General features: G+C 42.9%; 1 protein-coding gene across 14 annotated transcripts in view; it reads right to left on the bottom strand.

The window, feature by feature from the left end:
- NCOA3 (nuclear receptor coactivator 3) overlaps nt 1–21648 on the bottom strand; it is a 139491-nt gene that overhangs the window by 8205 nt on the left and 109638 nt on the right. For 9 of the 14 annotated variants that reach the window (XM_078444016.2, XM_078444017.2, XM_078444004.1 and 6 more), the window contains 13 exons: nt 20842–21016; nt 20383–20571; nt 20113–20214; nt 16491–16631; nt 16083–16230; nt 14494–14885; nt 13453–14324; nt 12101–12236; nt 10398–10595; nt 9208–9465; nt 8983–9109; nt 7775–7946; nt 1033–1326 (listed from right to left, as the gene is read on the bottom strand). In XM_078444016.2, coding sequence (XP_078300142.1) covers nt 1033–1326; nt 7775–7946; nt 8983–9109; nt 9208–9465; nt 10398–10595; nt 12101–12236; nt 13453–14324; nt 14494–14885; nt 16083–16230; nt 16491–16631; nt 20113–20214; nt 20383–20571; nt 20842–21016 — 3204 coding nt within the window. The remainder of the gene's footprint in view (nt 1–1032; nt 1327–7774; nt 7947–8982; nt 9110–9207; nt 9466–10397; nt 10596–12100; nt 12237–13452; nt 14325–14493; nt 14886–16082; nt 16231–16490; nt 16632–20112; nt 20215–20382; nt 20572–20841; nt 21017–21648) is intronic. The other 5 variants (XM_078444013.2, XM_078444014.2, XM_078444009.1 and 2 more) reach the window with 2 other exon arrangements.

The following is a 21648-nucleotide window of genomic DNA, read 5'->3' as shown; positions in this document are numbered from 1 at the left end:
CAATAAAAAAGAGAAATCTTATCTTAGAATGTTAAGAGAGCTCAAGTTTCACAAAACACCTAGAAAGCAGAGGTTCCATAAAACGAATGTGCAAATCATGGGGCTCGTAGGTGGCTCAGCTGAGCGTCCAAGTCTTGATTTCAGCTCAGGTCATGATCCCACAGTTCCCGAGATCAAGCCCCACGTCGGACTCCGCACTGACAGCACGGCTGCTCGGGATTCTCTCTCTCCCTCTCTTTGCCCCTCCCTCACTGTGTGTGTGCATATGCACGTGTGTGTGGGAGCACATGTGCGCATGAACACTCTCAAAATAAGTAAATAAGGGGGCGACTGGGTGGCTCAGTCGGTTGAGCGGCCGACTTCGGCTCAGGTCATGATCTCATGGTCTGTGAGTTCGAGCCCCGCATCGGGCTCTGTGCTGACCGCTCAGGGCCTGGAGCCTGCTTCAGATTCTGTGTCTCCCTCTCTCTGACCCTCCCCCGTTCATGTTCTGTCTCTCTCTGTCTCAAAAATAAATAAACGTTAAAAAAAAAAATTTTTTTTTAAAATAAGCAAATAAGTAAGTAAAATAAATAAATAAATAAGTAAAATAGAAATCATCTACCTCAAGGCACCTGGTCAGCTCAGTCAGTCAAGCGTCTGACTCCTGATTTCAGCTCAGGTCACGATCTCATGATTTGTGGGTCGGAGCCTTGCATCAGGCTCTCTGCACTGACAACACAGAGCCTGCTTGGGATTCCCTCTCTTTCTCTCTGCCCCCCCCCCCAACACCCCCCCACTCACTCTCACTCTCTCAAAATGAATAAACTTAAAAAAAAAAAATCATCTATCTCTAAAACTAATGAAGCCATCAAGAAATACTCTTCTCCTCCAAGGGCAATCCTGACATTTTTTACTTTTTAACCTGCACAACAGAACAATCTTATCCAACTCCCACAGGACCGCTCCCTAACAAGGAACATCTATACAAACAAAACATTACAGAGAAGTCGAAACAAAAGGACTTTTAGTTGACAAGGGACAGCTGGTTACCTGCTGGCCCTGCAGCCTCTGCTGAAGCTGCATTCGGAGTTGCTTGGGGGTGTTTGTCCGAGGTCTCATGATATTGGCCCGCGGGTGCATTCCTTGCAGAGGAAAACTGCCTTGTTGGCTCATCTGACTCATCATGGAGTTAAAAGATGGTGATTGTCCCTGAAGATTAAAGCCTCCTTGCATTGGAGGCCCCTGTGCTGCATACGTCTGCCCATATAATGCCGCCTTCTGATCCATCATTACTGCCGCTTCTTGGCCTTGGAAGGCATCCTGTTTGGACTCCAAAGCTTGTCCCTAAAACATTAAACACATAAATGAACAATGAAGTACATCTGAGAAAGCGACAGAAATCAAATGCTCCAAGGAAGGTAAAACATAAAGTCAATGCATACGAACAAGGATGCCACAGAATTCCAAAGGCAAAATCAAGTTTCTTGTCTGAAGTCTGTAAGAATCCAGATCATGACCCATCTTTTCACAGATGTGTCCTAGTGCCTAGCTCAAAGTCTCACATGGACACTCAAGTATCTGGAGAAAGACTATTTGTTCCAGACCACATTTCTGTACCAACACAGACCAAGCCAAGTACAAAATAAACTAATTAAAACCACAGGGATCAACTGATTCCCACACAATTTCATACAAAAATGTTTCTGACAGTGGTTAGAAGTGATTTTGGTAGAGACAGGGCAAATCAACAGAAGCTCATATCCCCCGAGGCTATTGCTAGCTGCATACACAAAACCTAAAGGTGGTCATTCGCTACTATTTGGCCTTAACAGGCCGGAGGGACTGTTAAGAAACCCATTCATTCAACAAGATTTGTAAGTGCCTGCTATGTGCCGGCATCACCTCTCTGCATGCTAAGAATGTCTCCAAAATAAAGTCCAGCAGCTGACAGCAAAAGCAGTGACACAAACATTCCAGGGGCGCCTGGGTGGCTCAGTCAGTTAAGCATCCGACTTCGGCTCAGGTCATGATCTCACGGTCTGTGAGTTCGAGCCCCGCGTCGGGCTCTGTGCTGACAGCTCAGGGCCTGGAGCCTGCTTCAGATTCTGTGTCTCCCTCTCTCTCGGCCCCTCCCCAGCTCACACTCTGTCTCTGTCTCTCTCAAAAATAAAATAAACATTAAAAAATGTTCTAAAAAAGAATTCTGCAGGAGGGAAGAGCTGCCACGCTAAGACAAGAAGAGCCTGTCAGATACTGCATTCACCTTTACCGTCCTATCCACGGGCACAGAAGGCCAAGTATGCAGGCAACAGTCTCGTCCCCAAACACACTTCACCCCACTGTGACGGTGACACCACCCTCAATCTCCCTACCCCCCTGATCTCCCCTTTGGAGGCACGTTAAGAGTTCATCAGGGTTCAGTCCTCGGACCTTTTTCCTCTCATTACACTTTCTATTTTGGTCTCCTCATCTACTAGTGACGACTGCTGAACTTGCCTCCGGCTCAAGTGTCTCCGAGTTCTAATTCTGCTTACGCAGATGGCTACTTAACATCTTTACCTGGATGTCTCAGGCATCTCAGACTTCACGTGTAGAAAACACAGGTAGTGGTTCCAAAGAGTCCCTCGCCCAAAAGACCCAATTCTCCTCCAATCTTCCCTCGTGGCAACATGACAACACCATTTGCCCAGAACTAAAGCCAGCAATCTGGAATCCTCACATTCTCCCCCCTTTTTTAATGTTTTATTTTTGGGAGAAAGAGCGTGAGCAGGGTAGGAGCATAGAGAGAGGGGTACAGAGGATCTGAAGCAGGCTCTGCACTGACAGCAGCAAGCCCGATGAAGGGTCTAACTCACGAACTGTGAGATCGTGACCTGAGCCAAAGTCGGACGCTCAGCCGACTGAGCCACCCAAGTGCCCCCCTCTCCCTTTCCAAGCACGTGTGTGCATACACGGTCCACCAAGTCCTGTCAGTTTTCTTCCAGGACACATTATGCATCCTTCCCTTCTTCCATTCCACAGCTGTGACCCTCTCTAAGACACTTTCTTGGACTCTTGTAGTAACTGACATCTATGTGTCTACTCTGTCCCCTCATACCAATTCCCCTCCCCAGAGAGCCACCTGAACGATCTTTCTATAAAGTAAACCACACTGTAAGTGAAACATGGATCGATCATGCATATTTACCTCCTTTCTCTTGCTAACTCTACTAAAATACCAGCGAAGAATTTAAAAGGTAGTATTTATCCACAAAACAACGAGAATAAGGAAGGCGACAAGATAAATATTTCAACAGGTATTTGCAAGACAGGAAAAGAGAGGAGTAACCAACTCAAGAGAGTAGGCACCGGGGCACCTGGGTGGCTCAGTAAGTGTCCAACTTTGGCTCAGGTCATGATCTCGCGGTTCGTGGGTTCGAGCCTCAAGTCAGGCTCTGTGCTGACAGCTCAGAGCCTGGAGCCTGCTTAGGATTCTGTGTCTCCCACTCTCTCTCTCTCTCTTCCTCTCTCTCAAAAATAAATAAAACATTAGAAAATTAAGAGAGAGAGAGAGAGAGAGAGAGAGAGAGAGAGAGAGAGAGAGGGAGAAAGTAGGCACTAACGTGTCTGTGGAGAAAAACACACGTAAGACACCGAGCCAACGACAGGCTCCACTGGGACGGCAGAGGCTCAGGCAAAGTGCTCGAACGGGGCTGGTGAGGAATCTGGGCAGAGAGCAGGGGGCAGCCACCTCCCTGCCCTCCACCTGTCCCCCGACTCCGCACAGCTACGTGGCCGTACTTTCCACCTACTCCCTCGGCAACCTCAGTTCTGGGACACCAGGCACAGCGGAGGGCAAGGGTAGGCAGAGCCTGAAAACAGGAAGTCTTATTTATGATTTCTAGTAAAATTTTTATTTTTATAATTTTATATCTTAATACTATGGTATCATCTACTCGCACCCCCAGCCCAGTTCCCAAAATACAATCAGGTAATAAATTCCCAGGTGAGAAAAACTGTAAAGTGGGAGTAGGAGGGGAGATGCATCAATGGCTCTAGATGTTGAATTCTGGGGAGTCCTGAAATAAAAGGGCCAGCCCCTGACCAACCACTTTCAGTGACGACTGATCCTTTTTAATACATCATACTTAAATATAAAAAGATAGCCAAGGATCACCAGGTATCTGACGAAGACAGCTTTCAACATGAAAGTGACTCAAATAAAACGTTACTCAGAGACAAGAAAAATAGAGATTAAAAAACAGAGATTCAGTGTAATACCCAGGGTAACATGTCAATCAACACCCAAGAAGAAAAAAACAGAAGAGATAAAATTATTAAAGAAATGATACCAAATGACATGTCTGTAAGCTTTACTAATGTTCAGCCTCATTACTAACAAATGCAATTAAAACTCACGAGTCACCAAACAGAGAGAGAGGGAGGCAAACCACAAGAGACTCTTAAATACAGAGAACAAACTGAGGGTGGATGGCGGGGGGAGGGGCGGGCGGGAGAGGGGAAAATGGGTGATGAGCACTGAGGAGGGTGCTTGTTGGGATGAGCACTGGGTGTTGTATGTAACTGATGAACCATGGGAATCTACCCCCAAAACCAAGGGCGCACACTGTACACTAGCCAATTTGACAAATTATATTAAAAAAATGAAAACACTAGTGTATTAGGAACTGAAAACAAAACTCACTAGTTAAAAAAAAAAGACAGGACACAGAAAATGCCCCCAAACCAAAAAGATTATCTGTGCACTTGATATACAGCAGAATGAATGAAACAAGGCCCATACCAAGATAAGGCTTCCTGCAATTTCAGAGAAAAAGTTCCTGAATAATTCCAAACAGAAAAAACTAATCACACATAAAAACAGGAATCAGACTGACTATGAGTCAATGGCAACAATGGATGCCAGAAAGCTATCAAACAATTCTTTCAGAATGCTAAGAAAAAATTATTTTCAACCCAAAATTTAATGCAGGAGAGTGGAATAAAAGATATTTTCAGACTTTATCCCATGCAGTGGGGTGGAGAAATTAACAGAAACTGTGTTTCAACAAAACAAAGGAATAAAGCAAGAGGGAAAACCACTTGGGACCAGAGCTGGGAGATCTGACACAGAAAAGCGTCTAGACCTGCCTCTCAGGACAGAGTAAAGCAGACCAACGGAGAATCACAAGAGGGAAGCAAGGAACTGAAGAATTACCTAAAAATGTGTCTGAATACGTGAAGAAAAAATTAAGAGAAATTTTACAGTTCCGCTGCAGTATTTGGAAAGGATCAGAAATGTGTAAAAACAAAGCAAATCAAAAAGGAAGGCAGCTGGGGCGCCTGGCTGGCTCAGTCGGTTAAGCATCTGACTCTTGGTTTTGGCTCAGGTCATGATCTCTCACTTTCACGAATTTGAGCCCCGCATCAGTGCAGAGCCTGCTTGAGATTCTCTCTCTCCCTCTCTCCGCCCCTCCTCCACTCATGCTGTCTCTGTCTCTCTGTCTCTCTCTCTCAAAATAAATAAACAAAAACAAAAAACAAACAAACAAAAAAAGGGCAATTAACTCAAAATCAGACAAACCAAAACCAAAATCCTATACAAACTATACCTGGCTCAGCAAGGAGTCAAATTAATATAAATATTGACCACCTATTTAACAACAAAAGACATAATTATTCTGGGAGTACTATGTAATGCGTATGGATGTGGAGAAAGGGGAGCTAAATACAGATCCACAATTTATCTGAAATTCCAAAAAAAAATCCAAAAAAAAAAAAGTTCTAAAAAAAAGCAACACAATTTTTCATCTGTATTAAATGTATTTAATAGCAAAACTTGATCTGAACTTAATGAAGCAATACATAATCTCTAGATGTCTCATTTGGGGTGACTATTTTGCTATAAAAATATTAGCATGTATGATGACCGGGTACTGCCTAAAACTACAATATTGCTCAAAACTCCACCAGGGGCATCACAGAGTATGTGGCACATACGCACCACTTGATCTTTCTAAATCCCAAAATTCCTGAGCCCCAAGTTCTCAGATAAGGGACTATGAATGCACAGTCAACTATCCTATCAGGAAATCAACAGATACAGATTGAAGTTGATGAAGGACAGTTGCACAAGCATATTACTTAGAATATTCCCAAAATAGAGTTGAGTTTCACTATCTCTGACTAGGGTAAATGTGCATGATTCTTCAAAGAGTATATTTCTGTATCATTTCAAAGTTACAAACACAGATTACTTGGCAAAAATAACAATTAGGGACGCCTGGACCGCTTAGTCGGTTAAGTGTCTGACTTTGGCTCGGGTCATGTTCTCACGGTTCATGAGTTCGAGACCCCACATGGGGGTCTCTGCTGTCAACACAGAACCTGCTTCGGATCTTCTGTACCCATCCTCTCTCTGCCCCTCCCCCCCCCCCAACTCTCTCTCTCCCCCTCAAAATAAATGAACTTAAAAAAAATTAAAATTAAAAATAACAAAAAAGAAAAGCAAATCTCTTCATTACCCTGCTTAAAATCTTTTATGGCTTCCCAATATAGCAGAAAAATGGAAGACTCCTTAAGATGGCTTTGTGGAACCTAACCTCCACTGACCTCTCCTCCCCAACATCATCCTACAGCAATCCCTCCCCTTCTCTCGTGGACTTTTAGTCACTTTGTTGAACCCCCAAGCCCTTCTCTGCCTGAGGACCTTTGAGTTAGCCATACCCCTTATGGAACATTCTCCCCCTCGCTGTGTTCTGAGCTGGCTCCAACTCACCCTTCAAACATCAACTGACATGCCATCTCCCCAGAAAAAGCTTTCCTGACCGTTCACTCGAGTCCCCAGTAATTCTTCATCTCATCATCCTGGACTTGAAAACACAAACATTTTTAAACTAAAGAACAAAACTACAAACAAGTCCCCACTGAAAAGAAACTGGGAAAACGATTTAAACGTAGGAGACAAGTTAACAGCCTTCAAATGGTAGCTCAGATAGAGGGCATTTTTTGAGTAAAATCTGGACACCCCGTCCACACCCCAAGAAAAGGTTCTTTTACGATAGTCTCCTAGTGTCCTAGGCCTTTCCTGCTAATCTCTACCCTACCGTGTCTGCTGCTATCCAGGTGGCTCCTTGCCTGATGCTTGCCTGTCCAATGGGATGTGAGCTTCGGGAGCAGGAACTCGTTTGTTCACTACTTCCCCTCAGCCTCTAACACTAACTGGCATATAGAAGGTAAATATTTGTTAAATGAAAGAATCAATAAATCAATAAGTAAACCTACATAAATAACGTACTGTTGCATATCAAGAAAAACTCCATCAGAAAACTATTTTTAAAACACATATAAAAAAAAACATAAAATACGTTCTATCTTGCAATCAACAAAATACAATTTAAGACAAACATCTTTGGGGCACCTGGCTGGCTTAGTTGGTACAGTATGACACTCCTGATCTTAGGGTTTTCAGTTCAAAATTCACGGTGGGTGTACAGGTTACTCAAATCTTTAAAAAAATAAATAAAACAAGCACCTTTGTTGCCCAACAGACTGAAAAAGATTTAAAAGAATAATCATGCTCTGTATCTGTTTCACCACTTGCTTGTCCACACTATGTGTGTCTTCATCTACGTGGGCCACAGCACAGTGCTTGTGAGGGTTAGGAACTCCAATCATCACTCTCCATGAACACAGTGAGGTAACACAAGTGATCGGAAAGATACACATACAGGCATTCTTGTGCATGGCTTCATGAATGTATGCACACACGTGTGCACATACACACTTCCATTTCCATGTTAATGCTACCTACTTGATTCACAAGTTCAGGGATGCCCAGAGCTCTGTCAATTTCTTCCAAGCCTGTGGCATCTGTGTTGCTCAAGAGAGTGTGTAGCTGGTCCAACAACGCTCGTTCATCACTCTGCCCTTCCAGGTTAGAAGGTGGCCCAAGAAGATCATCCAGGGAATTCCTAAGAAGTGGCCTAAACAGAGACTTGCAATCAATGCCAGTGGTGCTTTTCCTCTTACTGACACACACACACACACACACACACACACACACACTCACTCTCTCTCTCTCTCTCTCTCTCTCTCACCACACACGTTTTTAATATACAGTAATACCTTAATTATTACAAGTAGAAACAATAAACCAACTTGGTTGGTTAAGAGAGAAGAGCAAATGTCACCAACTTAAATTGAAGGCCCACAATTTTAACCTTCCGCCAGGCCATCTACAGTTACCACATCTAGCTTACACATGCCTAGCACACACTCCCACCACCAAAGGTAACTGCTAGATCCCTACACATTTAGGGGACAGCAGAGGTTGAGGAGGATGGAACAGGGTGCTAGTCTCAAGATCATACAAGAACAGAGGTGGTCATGGTTATGATATTTGTTAAGTTGAAGTAACCCACAAAGGACTAGAAAAAAAGAAAAAAACACAAATGTTCAACCATCAGCAAACTGAGCCTGGGACCTGCCAAAATAACTTTTTGTTCCCCGTGGCCACAGAGCTCACGTGTTAACAAGTACAATACAAATTCCATTTACCCACAATACGGTGCCATAGCCCTCCAACACATCAGAAGGGCATGGACCTAGATACTCATTCTGCCTCAGGAAAAATTCTGTGGCGAGGCTATTTGTTCTCCACTGGGTAGAGAAGCACTGAAGCTAATAAACGCACAAAGCTACACCACTGTCCCCCCAACAGATCAAGCCATTTTTTCTTTATTGCAGAACTGAAGGCAGAACTGACACTGACAGGTGGCTTCTTTCATGCAAATGAGTAACTGATCAAGCTAAACAAAAACAGAAGACATACAATCTTTCACAGAAACAGAGTGCTGTGGTGCACTTTCACCATCATCCCTGAAATGCCCAGGTGGCAACCAGGCACCTCGGTCACAGTGAGTTTTTCTCATTCTCTTTCAGGTTTGCTCCTGTGCTCTGAGCATTTTCTAGATAATCCAATGCTAACATCTTCTACAGAGTCACATAATAAAGCCTCACCTATTTTGAGTCCCATGAGAGCCTTGTTCCACGGACAACATGCCATCTGGCCAGGAACCCGGCTGGTTGGACGGTGCTGCCTGGCCATACGGACTGACCCCCATTCCCATGGGAATTTCACCAGGCCCTGGTGGAGGAAAAAGAGGGGATGCATTTTCAAAGAAGGCAAGAGCAAACACCGCCCCGTGTCATCTCACTTTCTCTTTTGGCGAAGGGGACGCTTACGCATTTGAAGCATCTGCTGCTGTGGTGGCTGCTGTGGCGGCAACGCCGGCCTCGCACCTGGGATGCCAACGGACCGAAGGGGCAACGTGGGCATCGAGCCGCTCACTGCAGGTCTGGGTAAAGAAGCGTTGTAATCCGCTCCTGGTCTTCCCACGGAGTTTGAACTCAAAGGCTCCATTCTGCTCGTCTTTGAGCTTGGCAAGCCCCAGTCTCCCGAGGAAGCAGTCGGATTCACAGTCACATTTCTGTTTGGTCCACCTAAAACAGGTAGAAATGATTACGTCTTTTCCAGATTATCATGAAATCCTTGCTGTGTAAGTACCGTCATTACACATGAACTTAACCAAAAATAAAAATAAAATAAAAGCTTTGTCATCCTAAATATAGGACTGGCCAACTATGAAGACTATTTTTTTAAAGACATTTTTTGAGGGGCGCCTGGGTGGCTCAGTGGGTTAAGCGTCCGACTTCAGCTGAGGTCACGATCTCACGGTCCGTGAGTTCGAGCCCCACGTCGGGCTCTGGGCTGATGGCTCAGAGCCTGGAACCTGCTTCCAATTCTGTCTCCCCCTGTCTTTCTCTGCCCCTCCCTCGTTCATGCTCTGTCTCTCTCTGTCTCAAAAATGAATAAACGTTAAAAAAAATAAAATTAAAATTAAACTTTAAAAAAATAAGTAAATAAATAAAGACATTTTTTGATGGGCAACTGTTGCCATGTATTCATTACAAGTTAGAAAAGGTCTCAGACCGAAAGCTTCCTTAAGAGTTTAAATAGCCAGGGGCGCCCGGGTGGCTCGTTCGGTTAAGCATTAGGCGAATTTCAGCTCAGGTCATGATCTCATAGTTCATGGGATCAAGCCCCACATCGGGATCTGTGCTGTCAGCACAGAACCTGCTTGGAATCCTCTCTCTCCCTCTCTCTGCCCCTCCCCCACTCGCTCGTGTCTCGCATGCACACATTCTCATAATCTCTCTGTCTCTCTCTCGCTTTCTCTCAAAATAAATAAATATTTTTTAAAGAGCTTAAATAACCAAGCCACAGAATAAATTAAGGAGACTTATGAAAGAACTACTGTGCTACTGTTACTCATAAACCTATTACTTAATCCCAATTATTTAAATGGCTTTAAGTATTCTAAATTTGCTTTTCCCAAAAGTTTAATCATAAATACTTATTAGAAATAACATACCCATAGTTGAGCCATAATTTTCCTGACTATCCATCATTCTTGGATTCCCACCCAACATGGGCTGCTTTGGTAACATGGGGAAAGCACTGATATTCTTTACTGGAGGACTCGAGCCAACAGAAACAGGGCTATCTAGAGACACCGCTCGGTTATACGGAGGACGAATGGACTGCACAGACTGTGGGCTCCTCAAACCTGCTGAAACACAAATACACAATACAAAATGTCCTCTGACAATTCAGTACATAAGTAATCAAGGACAACACATCAATACCAATACCACCCACACGAGACTTTCCCTTACTAAAATAAACACTAAACACACGCGCGCGCACAAAGAAGAAGAAGAAGACAAAAACCCCGTATTCCAAATCCAGTAGAAAACAAGAGTCCCAGCACTGGCTGCTGTACTAGGGCATCGTTCTGCGGCCTGATACGGTCATTTGTGTTCCGCTTCGCTTAATATTACAACTGCTAGCAACATTCAAACTGCCAGAGGTTCTTCCCTAAGGGAACTTCTTAAGTGGATTCTGTTTAAAATTTTATAATTAAATATAACCAGGTAAGTTGCCCTCTAGTCAAACAAGGAATGAAATACAAAATCTCCTAACTTTTTACTGTTTCCAATCCATTTGATTGATCTTTCCATTTTAGTTTAGGAAATAGTGCCATCGAAAATGAATAATCACCATTCCTGATAACTGTGAATTACTCTTTTTTGATCGATACCTGTAATATACCCTCGTTAAACTGATAAGTGAGGAAACCACACAGCTGTGGAAGAGAGGCCGAGGGAGAATCAGCAAACACTAAAGAAGTCTCCCAGCTAGATAACCAGGTTCCAGAAATGTCTCAGGACAGGCTTCTATCTACAGTTTTAGTTGCTTTTTAATTTAAGTCTCTATGCCTCACAAAAATAGATGCTCAGGTACCTGGTACTCATCTGGAGCAACCAATGATGAACATTTTCCTAAAAGTTCCAGGATTACTGGTATATTAATTAGAAACAGGGAATTTTTAAAAATAGAAAAACGTCCAGAACGCTTTTTAAAACATATGCACTATGAATTAGTATTCAAAGCTGAGAGGTAGAGTATGCATTTTGAAGTTTACAAATGCTAATTAGGGGCACCTGGGTGGCTCAGTTGGTTGAGTGTCTTGACATCAACTCAGGCCACGACCTCGGGGTCATGACACTGAGCCCTGCGTCACACTGAGCATAAAGCTGCTTAAGATTCTCTCTCTGCCCCTCCTCACTGCTCGCACACACACATGCTTGCCCTCTTTCTCTTAAAAAAAAAATGCTTAGATTCCAATCTTAGTGTAAGAGCACAGCTGACTCTTGAACAACACAGGGCTTAGGGGCACCGAGCCCCCAACACAGTAAAAAATCCATACAACTTCTGATTCCCCAAAAACTTACTATTAATTATCTACTTTGACCAAAAGACTTTGATAAGTCAATTAACACATATTTTGTATGTCATATGTATTATATACTGCACTCTCATAATAAAATGGAGAAAACATTAAGAAAACCATGAGAAAATGTTTATAGTACTGTACTGTATTTATTTTTAAAAAATACACGTGTGTAAATAAACATGTGCCGTTCAAATCTGTGTTGTTCAAGGGTTAACTATACATACAAGTGCGAAGAAACGTTAAAAAGGCAGCAAGAATAAAACCTAGTTCTTTCTTACCCAGAGAATTAGTTCCCTGAAACATCTGCTGCTTGGTTCCAAGATTACTACCATTTGTGGATACGGAATTATTGTAGAAGTCAGAACTAGTCAGATCACCAAGAATAGCATCTAGATTATCCAAATCTCCAGATCCCTGGGGGGGGGAAAAAGTTTTTTTTTAATTAACCTGTGTGCATTACTAGATATATACGCATACACATTCATCAGAAGAACACAAATGAAACGGGAACAAGTAAAATACAAGTTACCGGAAATGATAACGCCCAACTTAAAGGCTAGCTTACTTAGACCCCCACCCTAAATCTTCTTCCTTGAAATGAAGAATAGTTTTAACTACTGAAAGAAATCTCTGGGTTTGGAAGTGCTTTCAACAGGGGCATTTTTAAATCTGCACTGGAACTTTAATTCTCAAACCGTAGGTATTTTCGAGCTAGTGTTACTCAGGATCATCAGCTGACAGAGAGGCCTGCCTCTATACATACCTTCCAAAACAAGTATGATTAGTAACAAAGGCAACAAGCTGACATTCGACAAAAGATTCACAGGCATGCTTTAAAAAGGGCTCTGGGGCAGCCTGGGGGGCTCAGTCAGTTAAGCATCTGACTTCGGCTCAGGTCATGATCTCGAGGTTTATGGGTTCAAGCCCCGCGTCGGGCTCTGTGCTGACAGTTCACAGCCTGAAGCCTGCTTCACATTCTGTCTCCTTCTCTCTCTATCCCTCCCCTGTTCACACTCTGTCTCTATCTCTCAAATATAAATAAACATTAAACAAAATTTTTTAATAAAATAAAAAAAAAAATAAAAAGAGCTCTTGGTCCATAAATTTGGAGCACTAGGTTCAACAAAAATTAAATAGACATCCTAACAGCAAGACTTCCCCAAGACTTTAATTTTCTCAGGTGCACATTAACACCTCCCAGAGGAGTCAGAGTTTGACAAACGCTTATATGGAATGAGATCATGTACAGAGGGAAACATGATTTTAGGTAAAAATCAAAGTTCTGTTACTTAACGTGTTAAGTTTTTCCCCCCATTTCTTTCTACTATACCATTACATGACCCAACCCTCTCATTCCAACAACAAAACCTCCATGAAAATTTTCAAATTCTCTACCAACTGGTTCAAGTTATAGTCACATTTTAAAACACCCACATCTGGTTCTTTCCAAACTGCGTCACATTACACTTCACGATGCCCAAAAGAATCACAAAGAACCGACAGCTCGAGAATAACTTCCATCACATAAACCTACAATAGAAGATAGGGTTTTGCACGTAACATACTGTCTTTCTAACACAGAAATGCAAGGATTAACCACAATGGCTAAGCTGGAAAACAGACAAATTACCTCTTCATTTGTTTCGGTCTTAATTTTAGAGTCTTTCTCCTGACTCGAGCTAGGAACGGTGGAGCTGCTGCTGCACTGACTCCCTTTACTGTCCACTCCTTCCACTTTGGGCTGCAGTGCTTTAGAGAGCGGATCGCTGGGATCATCCCTGTCCAGCAGGTATCTAAGAAGTGCGTTATTCTCCTTCTTCTTCGGACTCAGTTGCTCCTGCTTGACGCCGCCTTCCACACCAGACGCCGCACTACCGGTGTCTTTCCCCGTGGCTTCTGCGGTAATCTTGGCTACTTCTGCGGGTGAATTCCCATTCTGCAGCAACTTGTGCAGGATCCGGTGTTTCTCCTGCAGCAGTGACCCGTGCATATTGGATGTGGAGGACACTCCTCCAGAGGTCGAAGAAGAGACCCCAGAGGGGCTGGTGACACTAACGGAAGAGTCTTTACAACTTGAATCCAGGGGGGAGTTGGTCAAAGAGGAATGACCCCGATCGTCAGAAGAACAGGTAAGTAACTGCAGTAATTTTTTATGACCTTTGCTTTCCAGAGGACCCCTCTGATTCTCTGCCCCTTCGATACTGCTCTCCTTACTTTCTTTGTCGCTGAGGTGATCCCTGCTATTTGACTGACACATTGAACTCTCCACTGGATTCTGATCACAATACAAGCCCAGGGGACTCTTGGAATCCTGACTGTTCACTTTACTTGGCTGGCTTATATTCATATTGGGAGAGTTATCCAGTTTGGGGCCTGGTGAAGACAGAGTGGATAAAAGAGAAGTCCCCACACCCTCACTGATAGCTTGAAGAGCACTCAGAGAGCTACTAGAAAAGCTGTGGCTCCCGGTATTTCCAGAAGATCCCATGGGCGAGTGCACACCTGGATGTGGAGAAAAATTAAGGCAAGAATTAGACTATCAGATGCTATAACAAAATGCCACTTAACTCTATCAGAAAATGAACTGACTTTACAAGAATTGCAACAGAATAAAAAGAGAAGGACTACTGAAGAGTAAAAAATAAAGAAACGGAAATGCCAACACAAATACCTGCAACAGGAGAAAACTGGTGTGAGGCCATCTTTGGACTCCCACGATTACGAGGAGAAATCATGATGTTCTGCTGGTTGGAGCCAAGGCCAGGGCTCCCGTGTGGGGGGCTACTCATGTTGAGACCATAGGTGCTATTCTGATAGGAAGATGGGGACTGCAAGCCTGGCCCAGCGTTCATTGAAGCTATGGTGCTGGAAGCCCCATACCTAGGCCCACTCATCTGCCCGGTGGAGCTGGGGTCGGCCAAGCCATAGGGCCTGCCGCTCAGCATCTGTAAGCCTTGGTTTGGCGACATGCTCATGCCGCCTACCGAACTGTTGCATCCAGCTGCTGGAGGTCTAATGCCTTGTCCAACAGGATTCGCGTTTGGTCTATACCCATTCTGTTCCCTGCAAAGAAAGAACACAAACCTTCACTAAAATATTACAAGCATGCGGGGTGCCTGGGTGGCTCAGTTGGTTAAATGTCCAACTGCAGCTCAGGTCATGATCTTGTGGCCAGTGAGTTCGAGCCCCGCGTCGGGCTCTGTGCTGACCGCTGAGAGCCTGGAGCCTGCTTTGGATTCTGTTGTCTCCCTCTCTCTCTGCCCCTCCCCCACTCATGCTCGGTCTCTGTCTCAGAAATAAACATTAAAAAAAAACAATTTTTTAAAAAATATTACAAGCATGTGGGGTGCCTGGGTGGTTCAGTCGGTTCAGCAACCGACTTCGGCTCAGGCCATGATCTCACGGTTTGTGAGCTCCCGCCCCGCATCGGGCTCTGTGCTGACAGCTCAGAGCCTAGGGCCTGCTTCAGACTCTGTGTCTCCCTCTCTCTCTGCCCCTCCCCCACTCACGCTCGGTCTCTCTCTCAGAAATAAACATTAAAAAAAACCTTTTTTTAAACACTACAAGCATGCATTAAAACACTCAAGATTATTTTTTAATGATGAAGTGCCACGAACTTCACTTCCTAGGCACCATTCCAACACTTAGTATCAATTCCAACCTAAATATTGATCAGTTATGACGAGCCCAGTGAAATACTTTTTAATATGCCACAAAATCTAGGAGTGACCACCACTACAGCACTGAGGACCAACAGTTACATTAACCGGAATCTCGGCGGGACTTCACTAGAGTCGCCACACATCTAGGGGCTAACCTGGAGGTACCTGCAAATTATGCAAGGTCGTTAATGGGTAAATATCCTGCTTTTCCACGTGTTGCTCATTTACCACTAGCAACAACAAGAGAAACTCTCAGTTTTGCTTGGAGTCTACTTTCAAATTTTAAATGCAATCCCTGGAAGCAATGTAACACATCATCAGAAATGAAAGGGAACAGTGGTAGTCACATTAGATAGTTCTTTTATCCATTAGGCCTTCCCATTCCCCAGCTTTCCCAGGAAGTAACTCATGAGCAAATCCTCATTTTCACATACAAATATAACCTTAAAAAATATATCATAACCCAGGAATCTAAACTCACTTCAGCAAATCCAAAGGCTCTGCTTTTTCTATTAAATCTTGCTTTTTACATTAATAATAAGGCACCCTGAGAACAGCGCTGCATTTAATGTGAGGAGATGCAGGAATCTATCATTACCTCTGAAGAAAGTGGGTCGAGACAAAGCCGTGCCGATCATTCGTGACAGGGTTTCGGAAGAGTTTGCTTTTGGTTTGTGCAGTCACTATGGTTCCGTCGGCCAATGAGAATCTATACACCGGGGTTTCTGCATGGCCATGGATATAAGCTGTTGGGGAAAATACACCATTACCAGCGACTACAGTTGGCAAAACAGACACATGTAAGAGAGGAGAGAAAGGAAATATACTTCAAGTGCCACATTTTGAAAATCCAGGGAAAAGACTGGACCTGCACCAAAATTACAAGCAGGCTAAAAGAATTCCTGCCCCACATGCACAGAACAGCAACTACAGCCATGTACGTACTTTATGCCATATACAAACACAAAAACAAACAAGGCCAAGAATCAACCTCAAAATTCTTTACCTTCTTGATAGTGACGTTTCTGGGACCATGACTGACCATCATTAAGACTAAAAAATCTCTGGATACACCTTCGGATAATATCTTCAAAGCCAGGCCTCATGGAAGATCTCAGTGAATTTGTATCTATATTGACAACTTTTCCTATTAAACAGAAAATAAAGAGTTAAATCCAACCCACAAGTATCTACTGGTTGCACGCTGACTGCATGGCTTAGCTCTGAAGATTCAAATAAAGACACCAAATCTTTGCTCTGCTTACTCTGCTATATCCAGACACAGTCTGGATATATTTTAAGGACACAGTCCTACAGGACATTCTTACATTAAATGTCCTCCTGTACAGAGTATCACAGAACTCCTTTCACTTTCTGAATGTACAGAATAGAACATGGCCAGATAACCTTAGGTTCATTTTCATTAAAGGAAAAAAACAACACCTACCAGTAAAATTGTTCTTTTGAAGATGGTCTGTCCCTGCAGCTATGAAAATACCTACCTACACAGCTAGCAGGGATAATTCTTTTCATCTGAGAGGTGACTGCATCTTTGGACACTTAAAATCTAAACAGGAAGGTTAACCAAACACCCATTTCTACCAGTCTGGAAGTTTCTGACAACTTTTGTTTAACATCAAATATACTAGAGAGACAAAATTTATACAACTCAAAAACACTACAAAATTAAAGGTTTTATGAAGATGGCCCTTTAAAAAAATGGCTAGGCCTTTCAACACTTTCTGAGCAGTATTAGGACAAGAATAAACATTGGCAAGAATAAACACCTAACAAAATGTGGCAAAAGGAGCCAAGAAGAAAATAGTCGATCCATTGTCGAAGAAAGAGCCATATGAGGAGAAAGCACCCGCTATGTTCAGTGAAAGGAATGTTCAGAAAACATCGGTCATAAGAACTCTGTCGACGGACACAATGGTCTCTGATGGCCTCAAGAACTGTGCTTCTGAAGTGAGCCTTACTGGTCCCCAGAATGCTGACGTCACATTTTAAAAGTTCAAAATAATTACTGAGGATGCCCTGGGCAAAAACCGTGTGATCAACATTCGGGACACGGATGCCCAAGACAAAATATGCTCCACGGCCAAAAGTGCCAGACTATGACTGAAAGCTCATGTCGGTATCAAGAAATCAATGGCTGTTTTGCCTGTTCCACATATGCCTTACTGAAAAGGCAATACTCAGACCCAGACAACCTCTTATGCTTGGCACTAACAGGCCCACCAAATTGGGAAGGTGATGGAAATCCTGACCCAAGAGGGGCAGACAAATGACTTAAAAGGAGTGGTTAATGACTTGATCTCCAACAGACTGGGAAAGATACAGAAAAGGCTTTCCAATCTATTTACCCTGTCCATGATGTGTTTGTCGGAAAAGTAAAAATGCTGAAGAAAATCAGGTTTGGATTGGGAAAACACACGGCGTAAGATGGTTCTGAAAAAGCTGCTGGGGATGAGAAAGGTACTAACGGTGGATGAGCTCATGGACAGAGTCCCCAGTTAAGAATCTGTGTAAAATCCAGACCCTTCATGACATACTAAAAAAAATCTTAATAACGGGGGGGGGGGGGGTCCCACCTAGGGAGAAGTGACAAATGCACTGCAGGGAAGAGTAAACGTTTGCGTGCTGTGCCCAGAATAAAGATGGCCTGTCCTCAACCCCTTCTCTGAGCTCAGCTCTGACACCCAGATGACAAACACAAAATAGATGCTCAGAAAAAGTTCACATCTGGGACAGAGAATAAAATCTCTCCAGAGTCCAAAAGAAATATTCTGTGGAGGGCAAGAAACCTCCTATGAAAGGAGAGACAGCAACCAGAAAATGCTGGCTATGGTGAGATGGCTCTCAGATGTGAACCAGACAAAAGGATTTCACTTTGCCTGCCTGGTAATTTCTACCTTTTATAATAAGAGGAGACATTAATGAGATAATTTTAAAGGTTCTATTCACTAAATTGCTTGAGTAAAGATGTTCTATTTAGTATTTTCAGCTATAAAATGTGAAATATTGTTATTCACGGAGAAAATTTAGCCTGCCAAAACATAATAGGTACAGAGTAAGAACCACTCTAGAAGGTAAAAATTCACATAAAAATTTCTGTCACCAGGTTTGATTATCTCAAAGTAAGTTAATAAAGAAAAAATTTTTCCTATGTAAGATAATATTTATCAGTGTAAACAGACTGTCAATTAAGTATACAAAAAAGCTTTTTTTGCTATTTTTTTCATCTGTGGAAATTAATCTCAAGCAGCTTCAAGACAGGTAACTGAGCCTGGCATAAAATGACTGAAAACTACAAAAATACCTTTTTTTTTTTTAAGAGTAGAATACTGTTATGTATGTATGTGTACGTAACATATACATATATATGCACATGTAATAGCTATAGGTATATTACGTATATTTAAATTTTTTCAAGTTTATTTTTGGGAGGGATAGAGAGAGTGTGTGCACAGGGCAGGGGTAGAGAGGGGGGTGGAGAGAGAGAGAGAGAGAGAGAGAGAGAGAGAGAGGGAGGGAGGGAGGGAGGGAGAATCCCAAGCAGGCTCCACTGGCAGAACCTGATGTGGGGCTCGAACTCACGAACCACGAGATCGTGACTTGAGCCAAAGTTGGATGCTGAACTGACTGGGCCACCACCCAGGCACCCCATGTATACTTAAACCTATTCCATGTTATCAAATTACTTATTGCAGGTCCACAAGGTGCACACAAAGCAAACAGTACAGGCTTTGACATCAGGCAGACCCAACTGCAAATTCTTTACCACCCAGGATCTAATGTTGGACAAGGAGCTCAATCTCTGCCACCCGACCTGCTCCCTCATCTCTGGGATGGCACCTACAAGACAAGCCTTGACATCACCATTTAGGGTTAGATGATCGCATGAGCAAACCCGAAGGTGAATACAGATAATAATGCAACTAGATTTAATTTCATTATGTGCTTGATCACTTAAACTGGCTTTAAGTCTTTATTCCCATAGTCAAAAAAGGGCAGACCAAGTCTGAAGCTCATGTTGATATCAAAAATTACTCCCAGTAATTCTTAAATTATCGTATTTTTGAAAACTTGTTTATGAAAAATGGGTTTGAAGTTAGAGAAAAGAAATACACTGATTTCAAATGCTACTGGGAGAGAAAGCTAGGTGTCTCTACATTTACTTTTTATTTGTTTATTTGAGGGAGTTTAACTGTCAAATATACCCAACTCAAATGCCAAGGGTTTTACTGAATCTTAAGAGTTGCGTAAGAAACATAAGAAATGGGGGTGCTGGGTGGCTCATTCGGTTGAGCATCTGACTCCTGGTCTCGGCTCACGGTTTGAGTTTGTGCCCCACTTGGGCTCTGCGCTGACCGTGAAGAGCCTGCTTGGGATTCTGTCTCTCCCTCTCTCTGCCCCTCGCCCGCGCCCACGTGCTCTCTCTCTCTCTCTCAAAATAAATAAATTTCAAAAAAAAAAAAAGAAACGTAAGAAATAATCTATGCAAAGCATTCACTGCAGTGGGTATAGGTACTTTTACATGAGCGTGCAGGCTACAAAAATTGTTAACTTTCATAATAACTCTCAAATGAACAAAATGTATATACACACATACACAAAGTTTTTACCTGAAAGATCATGTCTAGTAATAAAGCTCTCGGGGTTTGAGGGAAACGCTCTTTCGCCTGTAGTAATGCGACGTGCTACACAGATCATACAGGATTGCAAATCTACAATACAAATTCAACCAGGTAAGGATTACATTTAACTTTTGGACAGATCTCTCAAATAGACAAGTAAGGACATGGAATTCAGTCAATGAATACAACAATGGAAATCACAGAACTACAAATTTGGCTGCTGTCTGAAAAACATTTCAAACATGTGGTCAATCTTACCTTCCCCTTCCTCCATCATAGCTCGAGGCTGAGACAGGGCAAAGCACTGCATTGTTTCATATCTCTGGCGCATTTCAGGATTAGTGTTGATGTCTTCCAGAATATCATGTGGTGTTTTCATCAGCATACGGCAATTAAAAGTATGGCTTTTTTGTCTCTGGGTCTCATTTGTCCAGGCAACTCCATTGACTTTGGAAAACAAATTGAAAAAAGTTTTTTTAAAAAGCTGGCAATTCAGGGGTGCCTAGGTGACTCAGTCAGTTAAGCGTCCAACTTCGGCTCAAGGTCATGATCTCACAGTTCATGAGTTCGAGCCCCACGTGGGGCTCTGTGCTCTGCTTCGGATCCTCTGTCTCCTTCTCTCTCTGCCCCTCCCCAACTTGCCCCCTTCCTTCAAAAATAAACCTTTTTTTTTAGTGTTTACAAAATTAAGAAAGGAAATACACATTAAAAGACTACCTGTAGATTTCGGTAAGTTTTTAAGGAAATCCTTTCTGTCTTCTTCATGCAAGATACTGTAGACACTTGTGTTAACCAGGTCTTCTTGCTTATATTGCAGGTATTGTGTGACATTTTCTGACACAAATACAATGTTTCCATCACGATTCACCACAAACAGGAAACCATCCAATGCCTAAAGTGGGATAGGTTAATATGGGCTATTATGGACTGAACTGTCTCCCCCACCCAAATTCACATGTTGAAGCCCTAACTCTCAATGTGGCTATAATATGCGGATATTCGGACACAGGGCCCTGGTTATGGGGTTAAGGTTAAATGAGGTCATAAGACTAGGGCTCCAATCCAATAGGACTGATGTTCCTATGGAAGAAGACAGATACGAGGGGTGCACAGACACAGAGAAAAGGTCATGTGAATACACAAGGAAAAGGCAACCATCCACAAGCTAAGCAGAGAGGGTTCAGGAGAAACCAAGCATGCCAATACCTTGACCTTGGACTTCCAGCCTCCAGAACTTTAAAAAATAAATTCCTGTTGTTTAAGCCACCTAATCTGTGATATTTTGTCATGGCAGTCTTGGCCAATCAAAGGCACCAGCCTTAGCACTAAACAGAATTTTTTACAACTACTAGTGATTTAACAACCACTGCAAACAACTATTAGCCGCCACTCAGCCGTTTCTATTCACACAGCACAATTACTATAGGATTGTATTTAAAGAATTAAAATAAAAAGAATTTGAGGGAAAAAAGATAGATACAGCCAACATAAAATCTGAATGAATGTCTACTCTAATGTTTGAAG

Source organism: Panthera onca, chromosome A3, assembly GCF_046562875.1.
Source record: "Panthera onca isolate mPanOnc1 chromosome A3, mPanOnc1 haplotype 2, whole genome shotgun sequence".
NCBI classification, from domain to species: domain Eukaryota; kingdom Metazoa; phylum Chordata; class Mammalia; order Carnivora; family Felidae; genus Panthera; species Panthera onca.
This window is presented reverse-complemented; position numbering and strand designations above follow the sequence as displayed.